Source organism: Centroberyx affinis, unplaced genomic scaffold (genome assembly GCF_046629955.1).
Source record: "Centroberyx affinis isolate AG114_WGS23_722 - 3 ecotype Tasmania unplaced genomic scaffold, CSIRO-AGI_Caff_v1 ptg000632l_1, whole genome shotgun sequence".
Classification (NCBI taxonomy): Eukaryota; Metazoa; Chordata; class Actinopteri; order Beryciformes; family Berycidae; genus Centroberyx; species Centroberyx affinis.
The window spans coordinates 101,100-120,339 of NW_027279259.1; the positions used below are offsets into that span (position 1 = coordinate 101,100).

General features: G+C 43.1%; 3 protein-coding genes and 1 non-coding gene across 4 annotated transcripts; 2 read left to right on the top strand and 2 right to left on the bottom strand.

Moving 5' to 3' along the window:
* Nucleotides 1-333: 333 nt before the first annotated feature.
* Nucleotides 334-3,864, bottom strand: hspe1 (heat shock 10 protein 1). The gene is made up of 4 exons (XM_071518766.1): nucleotides 3,706-3,864; nucleotides 958-1,113; nucleotides 649-738; nucleotides 334-536 (listed from the first exon to the last, which is right to left on the bottom strand). Exons 1-4 carry the CDS (start codon nucleotides 3,823-3,825, stop codon nucleotides 486-488), a joined length of 417 nt encoding a protein of 138 aa, XP_071374867.1. The 5' UTR covers nucleotides 3,826-3,864; the 3' UTR covers nucleotides 334-485.
* Nucleotides 3,865-4,318: 454 nt separating this feature from the next.
* hspd1 (heat shock 60 protein 1) lies at nucleotides 4,319-11,506 on the top strand. Its single transcript, XM_071518770.1, has 11 exons — nucleotides 4,319-4,425; nucleotides 5,895-6,070; nucleotides 6,261-6,596; nucleotides 6,740-6,835; nucleotides 6,986-7,079; nucleotides 7,273-7,441; nucleotides 7,803-7,902; nucleotides 8,035-8,280; nucleotides 8,639-8,813; nucleotides 8,951-9,129; nucleotides 9,862-11,506. The coding sequence occupies exons 2-11, from the start codon at nucleotides 5,897-5,899 to the stop codon at nucleotides 10,027-10,029; spliced, it is 1,737 nt and encodes a 578-aa protein (XP_071374871.1). The 5' UTR covers nucleotides 4,319-4,425; nucleotides 5,895-5,896; the 3' UTR covers nucleotides 10,030-11,506.
* LOC139643590 (small nucleolar RNA SNORA68) lies at nucleotides 9,337-9,468 on the top strand. The gene has a single exon (XR_011695094.1). It is a non-coding gene; the product is annotated as a small nucleolar RNA SNORA68 (small nucleolar RNA).
* Nucleotides 11,507-12,190: 684 nt separating the features above from the next.
* coq10b (coenzyme Q10B) lies at nucleotides 12,191-19,023 on the bottom strand. The gene is made up of 5 exons (XM_071518769.1): nucleotides 18,915-19,023; nucleotides 16,049-16,204; nucleotides 15,074-15,266; nucleotides 14,144-14,245; nucleotides 12,191-13,875 (listed from the first exon to the last, which is right to left on the bottom strand). The coding sequence occupies exons 1-5, from the start codon at nucleotides 19,010-19,012 to the stop codon at nucleotides 13,708-13,710; spliced, it is 717 nt and encodes a 238-aa protein (XP_071374870.1). The 5' UTR covers nucleotides 19,013-19,023; the 3' UTR covers nucleotides 12,191-13,707.
* Nucleotides 19,024-19,240: the final 217 nt, after the last annotated feature.

A 19,240-nucleotide genomic window follows, 5' to 3' on the forward strand; every position in this document is an offset into this window, starting at 1 on the left:
TTCATAAAGAAATGTTTTTCCTTACAAGACCCTATTCTCACGTAACTTAGTTTGATACTACTTACTAAGATGCATACTATAAATTTACCTCAGATTTATGTCAGCCTAAATATGTGGATAAACTCCATTCCTAAAACCCAAAAATTATTGAACTGAGTTTAGGTTTATCCTCCACTACACCCCTAGATGCCCTTGTCATTTCCATTTCAGTTTGAGGAAGCTATGGCATGGCAATCATCTTAACATTACCTACATATTATATACAGTATTGAAAGTCACTGGCTGATCATTTTCAGGAGCAGTATGAAATTATGAGGCAACAGGCAACATCCGACCGTTCACTTTTATTATTGTAACAAAACATGATTAGAATTATTTACAATTGAATGACATAGAAAAAAGAAAACAAAAGACATGACTGAGGCAACCTTATTTCTTCTCTTCAGGGATGGATAGGGACTTTACATGTTCTACAGCAAAATGGCTTAATCTACATATTTGCCCAGGATATCTGCATCGCGGAACAGGAAGTAGTCCTGGAGGACAGAATAAGAGAGAGGTAATTAAACCAAGAACGCATCAATATTCCTAGTTTAGTAATGAAAAAAAAATGTTAGAAGATACAGTTAACAGTCAATAATATTGTACCTTGTCATCCAGAATGACTTTAGTTCCACCATACTCTGGTAGGAGGACTTTCTCTCCAACCTTCACACTCATTGGCAGCAAGTTCCCTTTCTGGGGAAAAAAAACCCATCAGGCAAAGAGTCAATTACACCAAAATGCAGCAGTGTTGGCCAGCACATTCTAAAACAGACTTTATAGAAATACTCAGTTGTATCATGCAGAGCAGACAAATTTGTAATATTTTAGTGTGAACAATAATTTCAGCTGTCTTATGTGTTTTGTTTTTTTAGCCAAACATGCTGGAGTAACAGGCCAAGAATTAGGCATTACCTGGTTGACAGAGCCGGGTCCTACTGCCACCACTGTGGCCTGCAGCACCTTGCCCTGGGACTTCTCCGGCAGCATGATGCCCCCCTTCGTCACCTTCTCTGCTGTCAAGCGCTCCACCAGCACCCGGTCAAACATGGGGAGGAATCTTCTAAAGGCCTGGAAGTGATGACAGAGAGAGGAAATGAGATTAACAGACACTATCAAATAATATTTCTCAAAAAATTATGCCACCATTGATTCAAGCGTTGTGATTTGCTGTAACGACCCAATATGACCACTAGAGGGCTGTCCTGAATCAACTGTGTAAGACAAGAAGGGCCTTGTGTAACACAAAAGCCAAAGTGGGGCCTCCATTGACTGTAAAATGGGTTTTGCAACATCTGCAAGCACTCGCCAAAACCCAGGAATCTCAATATGACTTGATGCAGTATGACTGCAAAGCTGATAAAAAACACTTTCACATCCATCTGTATTATTAAAGCACATGTGTCACACAAGACAAGCTCAGGGTTTGGTTAATCAGTCACTATGTACAAAAATCTTACAGTTAAAATACAGGAATGATTAACCAAGAGTTGTGGCTGCTCTGCTGGGAGAGAGAGAGAGAGAGAGAGAGAGAGAGAGAGAGAGAGAGAGAGAGAGAGAGAGGGAGAGGGAGAGGGAGAGGGAGAGGGAGAGAGAGAGAGAGAGAGAGAGAGAGAGAGAGAGGCCTCGGCTAACAGACAGCTTAAGTGAAGACAGCGTCTACACAATCAATGAGCAGCTACTTAACAGAGACAGCATTTGTAGAGTCAATTATTGTAATATTTAAAAAAAAAAAAAAAAAAAAGTGATTTCAACATTCCTTCATTAAGTCACATCTTTCAAGCAATGTTTCAAGTCTCTAGCAGCACAAAAAAGATACAAGAATGAGGGAGGACAGGGGATTTGTAAGATTAGAACACCAGCTGCCAACAGTCTGATACCAGCAGATGCACACTTGACCTTGGCTGAAGGTTGCCAGAGAAATAGGTGGAAGTAGGAGGAGCAGGGTGGGCAGGAGGAGGAGGGGTCCCAGCTCCAGTTTGTTGACTGGCCACAGACCAGTCAGGCCAGTTGAGGTTAGGGTTACTGGACTAATTCCATGTGAATGTTTACCCGCAGGGAGGGACAAAGATTGCCGGCTTACTGATAAACTACTAAGATGATAATGTCAGCAGCATCTTGGAAATTTCTGGAATCAGACACAATGTGCACTCCAACTGAGTTGAGTGTAGGGCTGCAACTAACAATTATTTTCATTGTCGATTAATCTGTCGATTATTTTCTCGATTAATCGATTAGTTGTTCGGTCTATAAAATGTCAGAAAATGGTGAAAAATGTCAATCAATGTTTCCCAAAGCCCAACATGACGTCCTCAAATGTCTTGTTTTGTCCACAACCCAAAGATATTCAGTTTACTGACATAGAGGAGTAAAGAAACCAGAAAATATTCACAGTTAAGAAGCTGGAATCAGAGAATTTTGACTTATTTTTCTTAAAAAATTACTCAAACCGATTAATCGATTATCAAAATAGTTGGCGTTTAATTTAATAGTTGACAACTAATCGATTAATCGTTGCAGCTCTAGTTGTGTGGTTTGGTCACATAAACAAACACTATGGTATAGATAACCTTCACAGGTGGTCAAATGTCCAAATTCCTCAAGGTTTTCAACATCAAGGAGATAACATTCAAGGCTTGTTTGTCTGGTGCTTCACAAAGTTCTCATCGTAGTATCAGGGAAAAATATTGGTTCAATGAATTCTTAAAAAGCCTACAATCAATGCATTAACTTTTGAGACTAATCAAGTTTCTGGCAAGAAACCATATTCTTCTTTCTTATATCCTGTTACTACTCGCTGCTTCAACAGTCCAATTCCTCCACTGGGATTATTAAAGCTCCAACTAAATTAAGGTTAAAAAAAGAAAGGGAAACTGAATCCTAGCATGAGTCAAATATTCTAAGGTAGTTTATGCTTTCATGTAAATGAAGTGCTGCCAAATGTTGCTCTGATCTGACGCAGGCTGGATCGTGAGGTCAGAGCAACGTTGCGGAAGCCGGAAGTAGCTGCATGTAATTTTTCAGTGCGCAAGGGCATGCACAATGTATTAACTAACAGCAATCTGACCAACAGATAATCATTGAAATTACAATGTGGTCTCAAAGAGAATGAAGATAACAGTAACTAGCCCACATTAGCCCAGCGTGTGGGACTACTAGTTTGCCACCATCACTTCATTCATTCTTCACTCACTCACATGTGACTCTGCTACAGCGATGAATGCAAAGATCAACTGTAATGTTCTCAACACATGAGTCTGATCCCAGGTGCCAGATGTTTGCTTAGCTAACCCCTGCTGGAGCTGCTAGTCAGTGAGAAAGCACAAAAATCTGTTAGCTAAAATGAGTCCCAACAGCTGCAACTTTGCTACCGAGACAATGCGGGTGGAATTGGCGTCTCCACTACAGGTCCCTGCAATGCATCGTATAATATATAATTGCCTGAATTAAAACGTTAGCAAGTCTCCATTTCTCGTTTCGTTCTTTTACTGTTTGACCTTGCCAATGAACCAATGTTAACGGCAGACAACACAGCATTAGCTGCTGCTATCGAGCCGGCTAGCCATATGAAGCTTAATAATTTAATTAGATGATCCGGTGTCTATTTGATAGAGCACTGTAGTTTTCATTCTAGCTGTCCCCGATTCTGGATAAATGTCTTACCATTTCTGTGTGTGGGAGAGGTCTCTGTATCGATGTTGAGCTGAACCCCGGGTTCTTCGTGAGCGTGGATGTGACAGAAATCTTTCCACGTGAGGAAATATCCAGAAAGGTTTCGCGCATGCGCGTCAAATGCCCTCAACACTTTACTGGAATATTCCAGACCTACTTGGACATTTTACCCAGTGCAAACAGCACGATACCAATTAACATTCGTACAATGTACACATTAAGACGAGGGGAGTTTAACGGGGCGATTGTGGGACATTTTATTTTGCTATTTTCTCTGGGTTTCATGTGATCGCAATTAGCAGCAATGTTGCACAATGTCAACTTTGACCTCTATTTTTTTCCTCCAATAGCGCTTCGGAAAATTCTGGAACCCCGTGCCCGGGAACGAGCATTGACATGTATTCTGCATATATGTATTGAATTAGGTGTGTTGTAGATACCAAATGCAACTTTATGTCATAACTAATTATCATTATACGCATCTCATAAGCTGGTTTCACGGAACAACTTAATAAAACCCAGTTAATTAGCTTTGTTTGTCGTTACTCATAGTCCGGGGTGCACCGGTAAATTACCCGGATGTGATAGGCCATGTGCAGTCCCATCTCAGAGGCTCATTTGCACCACACCGCTGTCCTTTCGTCCATACGTTATATCATTCCGTCTCTCAGACGTGAAGATTGTACTACCTTCAAGCTTTTCAACTCACAAGTAAGTACTGACATTTCATTAAGCCTTCAAAGCTATCTACAGGCTAATTTTTACTGTCATCCAATGCTTGCCTTTTGGTACCAACCAAGTGCTAACATTTAACGCAACACTTTTCAGGCATGATAGCTTCACTTACTCCTAGCTAGCAGGCTAATTTTGTCATTCCTCAACGGCAAGGGCACACATCCAAAAAATGTTACTATAGACGTTAACTAGTTAGCCAGCTAGCTCAGTAGTTATCTATTCCATATTAGATTAACACTGAATTTTTATAAAGACAGCGGGTTAGGGAGGTCGTGTCTCGTGTCTGACTGACTGACTGAAATTCAAGTCATTCTCTGCATAAGGTCTTGGACGCTGTCTGTCTCTATGATTTTCAGTAGTGCCGGCACACGGACACCGGCAACTTGAGTGGCAATCGAGAACAGACATATTAATCATTTGCAGTCCAACATGCGAATATTTTCCGTCTTCGCGATGCAAGAATAACTGATAACCTGGATGGTAGGCTAACTCGTTACATTGAGCAGGGATGGGGAGGCAGTTCCGCACATGCTTTTACAATTTGACCTTGTGACGCACGACCTGAAGAGCACACGTGGGGTAACCAGGAACCAGTCTGGGGATCCATTTCATAATCCAATAATGATCGAGACAACGGTACTTCTTGATTCGTGATTATTAGATTACGAGTACATCTAAGCCCGGTGCTAGCTAAGTACAGAAGGGTGGTCGAATTATGGCAATTCTGCAAGCATGTATGCATAAGACAGGGCGCAGGTTGTCATTTTGTCTTCAGGGCCTTGGGATCTGGCCATATAGACAATTTATATCATAAAACCCCCGTCATACGATTGACTGTAATTTCGGGGGTGCGGGTGTGGTCAGCCAAATCATACATATGTAACATTTCAAACCATGTAACTCAAGTATGAGACATGAAACTTAGTTTGGTGTTGGGAATTAAAATGTATCCATCCTCTTGACGCATTTTGCTCACCATCTGCAAACTCTGGAAAAGAGTTTAGCTGTGACATGTTTTGTATGGTTATGATTGGATATACAGTATTTCTAGACGTGTCTTGGACTTGGAGATTGCAGGAATGTTTCACCATTTTAAAAGGGGGGGAGGTTCATTCATTCACTGTGCTTGAGGCTGTTGCATTAACTACCATTTGTGACCAGTAGGGGCAAAGTTAACCATTGTCACAAGCTAAGTTTGTCCTCCTGTGATACCAGGGGGAGGGGATGAATGTATCTTGAGAAGAATGATAGAGTGCACATTGGCAAATAGAATTTCTATTTACTTTTATTTTCAAGATATATACAATTCTTGTGACATAATTACTGGATTATCTGGATAATAATAATAATGTATGCAGATTTGATTTGACGTCTGGGTTCATCACTGTGACCATTAACAAGGATGTGGTCTGATAAATTTCCCTCCATCTCTTTTCTCCCCATAGAAATGTTTCGTCTACCAACAGTCATGAGGCAGGTGAGGCCAGTGTGCCGGGCGCTGGCTCCTCACCTCACACGAGCCTACGCTAAGGATGTGAAGTTCGGAGCTGATGCTCGTGCCCTCATGCTGCAGGGAGTTGATCTGCTGGCTGATGCTGTGGCTGTCACCATGGGCCCAAAGGTAATGCATGAGGTTATTCTGTCTGTTATTGAATCCACTGGTTGGGTAGTTACTCAGTTACTAATGCAGGATTAATTCATGTCAAGATGTAATTTGGACCCAGTTGTCATTTGCTTGATTTTCCTTGTTACTTTCATTTTCCTCACACTAATCTATTTCTCTCCTCCTCCCACCCCTTCTGCTTTTCCAGGGTCGCACAGTCATCATTGAGCAGAGCTGGGGCAGCCCAAAGGTCACCAAGGATGGCGTGACGGTGGCCAAGAGCATCGACCTGAAGGACAAGTACAAGAACATCGGTGCCAAGCTGGTGCAGGACGTGGCCAACAACACCAACGAGGAGGCTGGTGACGGCACTACCACTGCCACAGTCTTGGCACGTGCCATCGCCAAGGAGGGCTTTGACACCATCAGCAAAGGCGCCAACCCCGTGGAGATCCGCCGCGGCGTCATGGTGGCTGTAGAAACCGTCATCAATGAGCTGAAGAGGCTCTCCAAACCAGTCACAACCCCCGAGGAGATTGCACAGGTAAACATCACTAATGCTCTGGCAAATGACTAACTACCAAACTGTTAGAACTTAGTAGTTACATAATGTACTGTTATGAATCTGTTATTTATTTAATCACAGTCAACACTGGAAGTAATATATTGATTTCCTCCCTCTTTCAGGTTGCTACAATCTCAGCCAATGGAGATGTAGAGATTGGCAACATCATATCCAATGCCATGAAGAAAGTCGGCCGCAAGGGAGTCATCACTGTCAAGGTATGTCTCAGCATTTCACCTGCAGTTATAAATAAGACTTCTTCACTGCTCTACTGATCATTTAATTACATCAAATTGAGTAAAACCAGTAAACAGAATTGGTGTCCTTGTCTATTATGTGAATTGATGTAATCATGCTTTACGTCTCAGGATGGGAAGACTCTGCACGATGAGCTGGAGATCATTGAGGGTCTGAAGTTTGACCGTGGTTACATCTCCCCCTACTTCATCAACACAGCCAAAGGTAAGGGTGCTCATGTTCGCCACTTGTCTAGCCTCTATTGTACACATTACATTATGCCTTACTATATATCACGCTCGACTAGTCCATTCTACACTGTAAACGCCCCCTTTCTGCCCTCATCTCAGTTGCCTGAAACACAAAATTATGGCGTATACTACCATGTTTAACCTACTCCATGTCTTTGTTCCACCAGGCCAGAAGTGCGAATTCCAGGACGCCTACCTGCTGCTGAGTGAGAAGAAGATCTCCAGTGTCCAGAGCATTGTTCCAGCCCTGGAGATTGCCAACCAGCACCGCAAACCCCTGGTCATTGTGGCTGAGGATGTGGACGGAGAGGCCCTCAGTACTCTGGTTCTCAACAGGTACATTCGTCTCATTCATTTCTGCTTTTCGGTACCACTTAAACAGTTAGTGCATGTTAACAGCCTTTACTATGTGATTTTTTTTTTCCGAGCCTCTGTAGTATGGCTTTAAATAATCAGCCAAATGGCGGACTTCATTACATAGGAGAACAGATTTAAATGAAAACTTAGAAGTAGTGAATTTTTGGTTTTTGAAGAAACAATAAAAAATAACCTGTTGGGTAAGCTTTAGATGATGTGCTGTCCAAAAAGCCCTTAAGCTTTTTGAGGTTATGAAATCATTGGTCTTTGTATTACTCATATAAAGTCTATGTTGTTAGATGTGCTGGTTTAAAACATAGTGAATGTCTTGTTATGTTAGGCTGAAGGTTGGGCTCCAGGTGGTGGCAGTCAAGGCCCCAGGCTTTGGAGACAACAGGAAGAACCAGCTGACGGATATGGCCATCGCCACCGGAGGCACTGTAAGTACAGAATCACAGTCTCAGAATCACTATGTTAAAGGAATTAAACTTGGAGGTCCATTATGTCGGTGCTGGTGATTTGATTTAAAGCAACGGAGGACATGCAGATAAAATGTTCTTGCTTCCCGCCAGGTGTTTGGAGACGAGACTCTGGGCGTGGCCCTGGAAGACATCCAGGCTCACGACTTCGGCAAGGTCGGCGAGGTGCAGGTGACCAAGGACGACACCATGCTGCTGAAGGGAGGTGGCAGCTCAACCGCCATTGAGAAGCGGGCAGCGGAGATCATTGAGCAGCTGGAGAGCACCACCAGCGACTACGAGAAGGAGAAACTCAACGAGAGGCTGGCCAAGCTGTCTGACGGAGTTGCTGTTCTCAAGGTGAGAACACAACCTTAGGGAAGAGAGATGGAAGGGCTGGTCTTAAAGAGATGGCCATTTGTTTAGTTTAGTTTGTTTATTTTATTTATTTTTTTCTGGTCAATTATACACAATATCAACTAATACAGTTATGAAAGTGATTTAAATAATACTAAATCATCAAGAATAAAACAAAATAAACATTATATTAACATTATATTGTCTGACCGAAAAAAAAAAAAAAAAAAAGGTGTAGGCTGAACTCAATGTCATTTCACCTGTGTCCTCCTTAACTGCCGCAGACATGGGGGGGGGGGAATTGTTTTGAAGATGGTGCTTGTTCATGGTCAACCATAATGACACCTGCAATCTATTTTAGATTGGAGGAACAAGTGATGTGGAGGTGAACGAGAAGAAGGACCGTGTGACCGACGCTCTGAATGCCACGCGGGCGGCCGTAGAGGAGGGCATCGTGCCCGGCGGAGGCTGTGCCCTGCTGCGCTGCATCCCGGCCCTCGACACCATCAAGCCTGCCAACTCTGACCAGAAGATCGGTGAGTAGAACACAAAACGCGCGCATAAAGGCGCAGAAACACGCTGAAAACCTACTGGTTTATCTCTCATGCAGATACTTCTTGAATAGAATGAACATGAATCTGATTTCCTCTCATCTCCTCCTTGTTGCCATCAGGTGTGGACATCATCAGGCGGGCGCTCCGTATCCCAGCCATGACCATCGCTAAGAATGCCGGTGTGGAGGGCTCGCTTGTAGTGGAGAAGATCCTGCAGGGAGGAGCTGAGCTGGGCTACGACGCTCTGCTGGGGGAGTACGTCAACATGGTGGAGAAGGGCATCATTGACCCCACCAAGGTACAATGCACTGACATTTTGGACATGCAGTGAAGACAACAGCAACCGGTCAAATATGAGTGATGAGATGACTGGTCACAAACTTAGATTTTTGAAAATGACAAACTTATTGACAAACCTATTGTTGCCTATCAACCGGTAGGCCCTAATTAAAGTGCAGTTCACTGTGCAGTCTCTAGCTGCACAGTGGGGCTAAAAATAAAGACTGATGCACCCAAACCCAAAGGTCATATCAAATAAATGGTATGATTTTGTCTGGTGTGCTAATAGAAAATTGTACCTTGTCGCCTTTCACTGATGCTGTGGTGCCGTTGAAAGTGAATTCAAGGTTCAACAAGTTACTATTATTATTGAACGTACATGATCACGATCCTGTAATGCACATGACTTTTAACGTCTCTATTGTTTTTGTACAGAGAGCAAAAAAAAAAATCAGACTGATCAAGTTTCTCCAATAATACTTTTATTTCTCATCATTATAACCTACATCACAATTTGGTTGGGGTATGAAGGTAAATAGGCTAGGCTGGCAAAATCAGACATAGATTACTGAGGAATGCAAGCAAACTTGGTTGTGGCCTTGCTATGCTCACAACTGTTGGGAAAGAGCACATGAAAGCATATACTTTGTATCAGTCACCCCATTACCTAATATAAAACTCTGCTGCCCCTCTGTGGTTTATGTCAGAAATGCTGTGAAGTTAGTCTTACTCATTCTGTCTCCCTCTACAGGTGGTGAGGACGGCACTGCTGGACGCTGCAGGAGTAGCCTCCCTGCTGTCCACTGCTGAGGCGGTAGTCACGGAGATACCCAAGGAAGAGAAGGAGATGCCAGGAGGTGGCATGGGTGGCATGGGAGGCATGGGCGGCATGGGCGGCATGGGCGGCATGGGTTTCTAAGCCAACCCTCCTGAAGTGCTGTACAGACTAATAGGCAGAGTGGTGCCGGGGGTGGCCGAGGGACAAACGATCCTCCAAGAACCCGCCCCCCCTCCACCAAATCTTGCCCAAACTGACTGGCCATGAGTTTGTTGGAGCTGCAAAATGGTTGATGAACCCCGCTACTTCTCACGATTCTGCCTACTCCCTCTCTCTCCTGGTTCCTGGAAGAGCCAGCCTCACCCGCCTCGGCTCTTCTCCGTCCCATTCCTCCCCCAGCCCACCCATACACCCAGTTTGCTCAATAGCTGTGGATGGGAGCCCAGCAAGCCCTGACACTACACCAGAACCCTGTTTACACCTCCGCCCTGTTACCCTACCGGCTCTGTCCAATGAACCATCAACATGCACACAATACTCATATAGTTCTTCATGTAAAATGCTCAACAGAAAGAATAGTGCAAATGCTGGTGAAGGCATTTTGATATTTCTATGGGATAGAAAAATATGGTATATGAAGATAAGACTTTACAGAAACTAACATAGTACACTTATTAAAGATGCTCTTATTACTACAAAGAGAGGAGGGGTTGAAGGAGAAAAGAAGCCTAGCCAGGAATGTGTCACTGTCATTTACTTCTGTTGTAATGTTTTGTTAATTCTTGTCATTTTTTATAGCTGTCATGGTTTTACCCTGCTAATATTTTGAGTAGGATAAAACCAGAACCTTTCACTTGAGATAATTAAAGCAATTTTCTTGCAGAGCACGAGCATTTTCTGTGACTTTCTCTCTGAAGTGATAATGATACTGATTCAGTACTCTGTATTCATCTGGTGATGGAGAAAGGACCGCTGTCTGGATTCCATTGCACTCCTTCAACCTAGTATCTGAACGCACAATTGGATAAACAGTGCCTCGTTTATAAGAGTATTAATCACTAGGGGCTTGTTAATCCCAGTGGAACATTGCAGAGTGTTTACTGAGATGTGCAGAGCAGTTGGTCTTTAGGGAGTCATTTTCACATCTGCAACATTTTGCAGTATCTTCATCTCATTGACCAGACTGTCAGCCCTTTGGTTGACTGTCCTGAATGCCATTTGAAAGGTCAGCTGAATAATGCTCAATTAATTTTACATCATCTTGCTGATTGTATGCCTTGTGGGAGGGAGGAGTTAGACTGGGTAGGCTGGCTCCAGTTACAAAGCCGTTTGTGGTTGAGACCTTGAATGGTTCAAAGTTTTATTGTGAAAACCTTTCCTGTCCTCGTGCTGTTAAATATCAACCTTCATTTGTGCGTCATTGCTCACATTTACCCTCTTACATTGTTAGAAAAGTGGTGTTTCTTTTCCGGTACATTATTACATTGCAAAAGAGAAAACAGCAGTGATCATTCAAATTATGTTTTGTACAATGTAGGCATTGATTATTCGTGATTTGTTTTTTTATTTAATAAATATAATAAAATCAATTTTCCTGATGTGTTTTGTTCATTCAAGATCATACTTGACAGTATTCTTATTTCACTTTATTTCAGCGATCCTGTTGCTCAGTGAATGTGGCATTAGCATGCCAGGGATGTGGAGTCAGTTCCCACTTAGGCCACTTAGAGGCACTTTGGACAAAGTGGCTTGTATTTGGCTTATTTTTTCCAAAACATTCTTGTTTGTGATATTAACACAGCCATCATGCAAGGAAGCACACAATACTCTGTTCCTACCCAGGGACATGGCTATCTAAATTCCAAATGAGACTTTCCTGGGAAAGTATGAAGCCCATGGCCTTACATGATCAGCTCACTGCCTGACAGCCTGACTGTAAATATGATTAAATATACATATTTATTATAAATATGCTGGTATTTATTATAAAGTGTTTGTCTGTGGACATTATCCAAATTCCTTTTTTTTGCTAAAACAAAAATCAGGTCAAAGGGCGCAGGGAATACTGGAAAGCCTTGGAATTCAAATTGAACTTTGCCCTTTGCCAGCGGTGACATTTGTAGTGCTTATGATTGACTGTTCAGCAGCAGCCATACCTCAGTCAGTGGTACTTCTATTCTTACCACTCACATGACGACCCTATTTCTGTCCAGCCAGGAGGCCACAAACCAGTCTGAAGCAGTGTTGATAAACACAACCACGCACAAAAAAACAGAGTCTTTTTTCTATAAAAATAGTTTATAAATCATGCAGTCAGTACATCTCTCTTAAGCCATTCAAGACAACTTCATTTACACTCCAAAAAAAACCTTCCCCCATCCCATGAAACATAAAGACACAAACCCATTATCATTTTCTTTATAAGCAGTGTATAGGTCTTTCTCAGGTGATCTTCAAATCGATATTTACACTTAAACTCAGCCTATATATAATAAATATGATAAAATGAGTATAATGTTTAAAAATAAAGATAAATATGCTGCCACTATGTCAAGAGGCACTCAGTGAGCGGTGTGGGTTGGAAAGTTGGAATTGTAAAGGTTTCAGGATGGCAGATACCTCACTGAATCAGCAATCTGACCGACAGGACAGGTCAAGGTGTGTGACCCTGGCCTCTGCCAGGCCAGTTTGGGCCCTTATAGACAGTGGATATTCTGGCTTGCTTAGCTGCATTTAAAAACTACTAGTGCAGTGCCCGTTCGCTTTGAGCCCCGCTGCTGCACAGAGCGCTGTTTGCTTGTTGATTCAAAGTTTATTAATATTGAACGTGTCGCATGTCCAATCCGACACTGCACATCCTTGGGTCCCCAGCAATACACCCGCCAAGTGTGAAGTTGATCGGACGAACGGTTCTCGAGATATGCGAAGGACACACATACAGACAGAGATTCCTTGCTTTATAGTATGATACTTACTACTGATATTGCACACTTTAAAAACATCCACTGTTATATATCTTTTAGCAACTCTTCTGTACAGCATTGCTCACATTCAGAATGACGAGAGCATAGGCCCCTAGTGACATCCTTTTAAAATAAAAAAAATGCAGCACCATTTAACAGGTGTGTGTGCAGGCCTGGTAGTATACAGTACATCTATCTGCAGTCTTGTTTTTACACATCCTCCTTATAGATAAGCTTGATGTGGCTACTCCCTATGGTAGATATGGTAGTTTAGCCCCAATCCCACATTAATTTTTAAAAGGTAGAGGTGAAAAACCACTGTCATAGATTTTCAGGGACAGATTTTTTGGGGTTGCACTGCATGAACTTTGTGATTATTCTATTAGATCCTTTGTTTAAGGTTTTTAATACTAATCTAGACCCAGGTCTTGGTTGGTGACATCCTCTCTGCTTGACATGCGAATTCCCTCACTAACCTCGCTCTAACCTCTGACTCTTCTATTCATGCAGTGCCGGCACTAGCAGCAACCTGACCCACAACACCAGTTAAAGGATTTGGGTCAGTGTCTTTGTAGCACCAAGATCACAATTGGTTGGTGGATCTAAAATGACAGTTTCAGGCCCAGCAGCAACACGTGACATGCGGCCCGCAGCTGTACGCTACTTATTGGTAAATAATTCATAGAAAATTAGATCCAGTTGTTGGGAATAAACTCATTGGTCGTTATTGTGAGAAAGGCACCGCAGTTTTCCGTTGGGACACAGGTAGTCTCTCTCTCCCCCCGTCATTCTCTCTCTTCTCCCTTTCCTCTCTTTCCTCTCTGACATTGGCATTGTGTGTGTGTTCTGGGGGCCGCTACGTGTGGTGAACCTCGTGGAACATGAGCTCACGGGGGATGCTCGTCTCAGCGCCGTACGTCTTGGAGGCCCGACGTTCAAACGCCGATACCATCTGCTTCACCACCTCATCGAAGAAGACATGAGCTAGCTGGGAGTGGAGGAGGGAGCGGAACTCAAAGGAGATCTGGGCAGGAGAAGAGAGGGAGGGGAGACCTTAATGTTAGCAGGTGATTTGACACTGTATGTACGTCATTTGTGTGCGTGGCCTTGAGGCTGAAATTGAGCCAATGAGAAATACAACACTTGCATGTGCATGCCAAGCTAAGACACGTGGACGAGCCTACACATGATCAGACAAGGACTAACAGGGAAGAAAGATTAATTTACAATCTCTTCCTCACATAGATGCTTTGCCATGTCAGGCTGCAGGTTGATAAAGTCCTACTACTTACAGCAAAGTCCACGGTGCAGGTTCGAGGGTAGCCAGGGAGGCCGGGGCTGAAACGCCACACCGTCTCCAAGTGGTTGAACAGTTTACCGTCTGAACAGGATGCCTGAGATGCAAGACACACACACACACACAAACACATATTAGATTCGATTAACGGATTGGCAAGACAGATGAATGGAGGATGAATCAAGAATTTCTACTCTGGTTGTTGTTTTGTTTTTCTATCTTACTGCTGATTACATTTACAGAAAGCAAGCAAGCAAGATTTTTTACATAAAAATACAGCTGTCTTATCAGCCTAAATCACAAAGTGGGGCTGCAACAAGAAGGGCATCCCCTTCACTGTAATAGTGACCCTGTGTATTCACTCTGTGGTGTGGTGTGTGTAATGACACAAACTGAATGGACAGCTTGAAACATAGCCTTGATAATCAGATGGAAGCATGATAGTCAGCTAATGTTGCTATGCCATTAGCTTACAGTAGATTGAGAGACTTTAGTTCCTGAAAAAAAAAGATGAGCTACTGGTCTCACTAAAGGAAACATCAATAACAAGTCGTCAATAACCTCGTCAATAACTGGGAAACACTGCTGTGTGCAGTTTACTGACAACACGTTATATGATTTCTGGGTATTGAAGTTGAAACTGTTTCCTCTCATTGTCATTTGGAGTCACCAATGTGCAAATTTGACTAGTACAGTTTTTAAGTGGAACAAGGGCTAATTTATACTTTGGAATCTGACAGTGTTGTTTAACCTCAAACATTTGAAATTTACTTACAATCAATGTTTTTTTGTTGTTTATTTTTCAGTCGTTTCGCTGCTGTATATTATGAACTGTCAATATCATACATTTTATAGTTCATTATTGCCAATTGGGCCAGCGAAAGTAGGGCAAGTAGAAAAAAAAAAATGTTGTTCTGAACCCTACCTTGACCAGATGGGGGCGTACGGAGGTGACCAGCGAGGTGTAGTTCTCCACCACAGGAGGGAAGCCCACGGTCAGTTTGGCCTTGCAGAAGCCGGAGCGCTTGAACACCACGTCAGACTTCTTACACCAGGGAACAAAGAGGCGGTAGTTCTCCACCCCGGCCACCACATCATACATCTCCTGCATGGAAAACCTGGAAGAGGCAAGGACGGAGAGGTGAAAGCCATAAAACCTCCAGACACATTTGTATGTGAGAAAGCAGGTGAAGGTCGTCAATGGAGTAACTTGTGACATAACACTAAACGAGATTGACAAGGCACAAGGCTCATGACCCACTAACGTCTGAGCCAGGCCAGTGAGAAAGAGAGAGAGAGACAGAAAGTAAGCCAGGAAGAGAGAGGGATAGAGAGTCTTAGAGAAGAGGAAGAAACAAATAGAAAGAAAGATAAATTAAGGCAAGAGCTAATGAGTGAGAGAGACAGAGCGAGACACTTTAGTGTTACATAACTGCATGGCTCCTGCTCAGGGAAAATAGCCGGTGCTGCCTGCGTCTATTTATACAACCAGATTTAGTGATTATGACCTTTCCTCAGGACACATGGGGACATTCAGTGCGTCATACACGGGACGCAATTTTTGAGCCTCAGACAGGGCTCTAGGATTTGAAAATTTTCATTCATAAACTTACGATCTGCAGGTTAATCAGGGGTGTGATCGGGAAAACAGTAAGCAAGAAAACTGTAATCTCCCATGAGAAATAAATGTGAGTTGATGCATAAAAAAAAAGAAAAGAATCAAAACCATGACCAAAAAAGTGACTGGTATGAATTAGTCACTGGTGATTGGCAAAGTATGGTTAGGTCTTTTGAAAGTCCTCAGGCAAAACCACATAAAAGCAAATTAGAAGTCAGATTAAAAAAAAAAAAAAAAGTTTAAATGTGGTACAGTAAGTGAAACCAGACTGGAGTGACTCACCCGATGATGCGTCTCTCCGAGTATTCCTTCTTCTTGGAGAAGGAATCGGCGAGGTTGAAGAAGCTGCGGGCGGGCAACACCACGCCACGCCCTGGCATGGCTGCACCCAGCAGGGGGGGCACGCGCGTCATCAGGATCCCACATGATGACAGGTATCTGATCACAAAACAAACATCAATGAGAACAGCGGGGTTAGAAAACCAAGGTGAGGACTTCAATACATATGCTCTCGCAAAACATAAACCAGAGCTGGGCTAATAATCTGACTTGGAGTACAGAGAGGGCAGAATAACACAATTATTTTGTTGTTTCTACAGATATTCTTTAATAATTAATTTGAATACTTGTTTGTTGTTCTTCTATTGTTCAATTTGTTTAAAACTCTGAGACGAAAACTGGAATTTTTTCTTCAATTAGAAACATTTTCAACCTCAGATAGGCTAATTCCTAATTCCTCCAATGTGGGGGGCCGGAATGGCAGGAAAAGTGTATTTTCGGGTATGAGCTACAGCCTTTCAGTGACATACTGGCCTTGATCAACATAATCTTTCTTGAGAACATTACCTTAACTTCTCAGGAACCAGATCTATACAAAGCCTTCTGCTAATTAGCTGACTATACCTGTTAATCAAGGACAATGTGACAGGAAGCTGCAACATAAGCCTTTAGGCCTAGGCAACAGCAGACATCGAAGCCCTCATTCAACACCTGCTAAGCATTCGACATTCAAATCAAACAGGTCACAGACATAAACCAACAGAGACAGTAAAGCAGAATGGAACCAGGTCAAGGGTACCTACTTTAGTACCAGCATTGGATACCTAAAACACCGGGTGGCCTAACAATCAGTGTTTGCTCAACTCTACAGTGTGGCTTCCTGCCTTACGTTTCTACACATGTACCCTCCGTTTGGCCTGAGGGGAGACCCTGCAGAGCGAGGTTAATGATTAGGCCTTGACTGTAGCACTACCAGGTAATACAGGAAGAATTCCACGAACACTGGCTCAAGCTTCAGGGCTAGTTACACGCTGAATTTTCTCACGGTCTCAATCCACCTGATGTCCCAGTGAAAACTAACACCTCACCTCCTCTCCTGCTACTAAGTCACTCTTTGAAATACCAACTACCTGACTGAAGCCCAACACCTAGAAGAACAAAAAGAATGTTTGCGCCTGCAAGAATCTTTCAATTGAAATTCCAAAGTCAAGGAGTGTGTTTTCAATCCAGAGAATAAGGTGTGCTTCTCTGTGCTGCAAGGTAGTAACATGGGACTAAACCAAAAAAAAGGTCAAATGCACGGGTTATCTGATCACAAGAGCAACCTCGGGTTTACATTCAAATTTTATTCAAAATGCATTCCACATGTTGTTGCCTTCCCATAGCTTTGCTTCAAGGCTAGGCTGCTGAACAGGAGCCAGTGGGATCATAGAGAAAGCCCAGAGTCAGATCCTCTCTGACACCATGAATGAGTGGTTTCCATTCAGTCTGGCTGGGACAAAAACTGCCTGTGGCCATCTGGACTGTTGGTAACCTATGAGCATACAATTCAACTTAGCTCCTGCTGTTCTGGAGCGGTATGAGGGCTCACTGTGACTGGTTATTATCAAGGGATCTGTCACACAGTTGTATTTGCCCACTGTGCCTGGCTGTCACCCACAGCCTGCTTACCCCTGTGCCATTTTGGCCACAACATCCCTGGCACTAGACGCTGTGATAACACAACACACACACAGTCACACAACTCTCAATACAGATGTTAAATATAAGTAGATGATGTCACCACCTAATGCAATGTGACAATATCAGTGTCATCATCAACATGCACCCACAGGACTTATTCTATACTTCTGATGATGTGGGGCTTAGGATTCCTGTTCCATTACTGGCCTACTGTTCACTCCACAGATAGCCCATTCACTATGAAGTGAAATGTGATACAGCCCACAACATGGCACTGACCTCAATGTGCCAAGTCCATGCATGTGTGTGGAAGGGGGTGGGGGTGTTAGGAGTTTAAAATCGGTATTGTTGAGAACTAGGACTTCTAAACAATTTACCACCTTTCAAAACATTGTGCTGGAGGTTAACTTGGATTTCAGTTTTATCCCCCGTTGAGAGAGTAATGGTTAGTGTGGTCTTATCTTGCCCAGCAACACCTGTCAGCTGGCATGCAAAAAGCCTTTCCCTGACAAAGCAGAGCTGTAGGATTTAAAACCCCGGATAAAAATGGATGTCAAGAGATGTTGCGTAACACAATAAAGTAGCTTTAGGAGTGGAAGCGTGGCAAAACATCCTGACTTATCTAGCTATAGCCTAATAACTGTAGCCTCTTACACATGGATGGCTGGTTAGGCTGATATCACATTGTGTTTTGCACCTGGACTACAGGTGTTTGGCACAACTGACTCCCGACATTTTGCAGGACAACAGAGGTGTCATTACCAAGTTGTGGCAATAGAAGGTCAGTGTCAGAAAGTTGGAAAGCAAATCAGTAACAAGATAACCAGTCCAGCTGCTTTAAAAGTATAATAATGAAAAGGGCGGGTCAAAATATGTTGAAGGCCTAGTTAACTTCACTAGTAAAATTCCAGAGACATAACTAAGCTAAAGTGAGTAGCTAAGTTCCTTGTTGTAAACTGAGACAAAGTGCAAAGTGGGGCTCGTCAGTGTGAAATAATATTGTGAATACATTTCTCACAGCAGTTCAAGTATGGTCCATGTAAGTTCGTAAATGTATAAGGCTAACAATTTTTGATGGGAACACTTTCGGAAACGTCAGCGCTAACATCGGCTATTGCTGGCTCTTCTTCTCTTGGATACATCGCCATCCAGATTAAGTCGGTGTTTACAAGATAAAATAACTTACCTCACGTTGTTCCTTGTCGGTGTCTCCCGGCTAGCTGTGGACGGTAGCTGTTTAATACACTCAGCTACTCTTCGGAGGCTTCGACTACCTCTCGCCATCTTCTCTCTTCTTGACGGTCTTTCCGCTGCCCGGTTGACAGCTCCAGTACCCACCCGTTGGCCCCGCCTCTACTGGGAAACAGCCTCTGAAATTCGGCCTACTATTGGACGAGCCATGTCAAGTAAGGTTTTTCATTGGCCAGCGCTCCCGTTCGTCACGCAGAGAAACTCAATGACGTCTGTGCATCGTGCGCGATACACGCACACGCATAAATGTCACGAGATGTT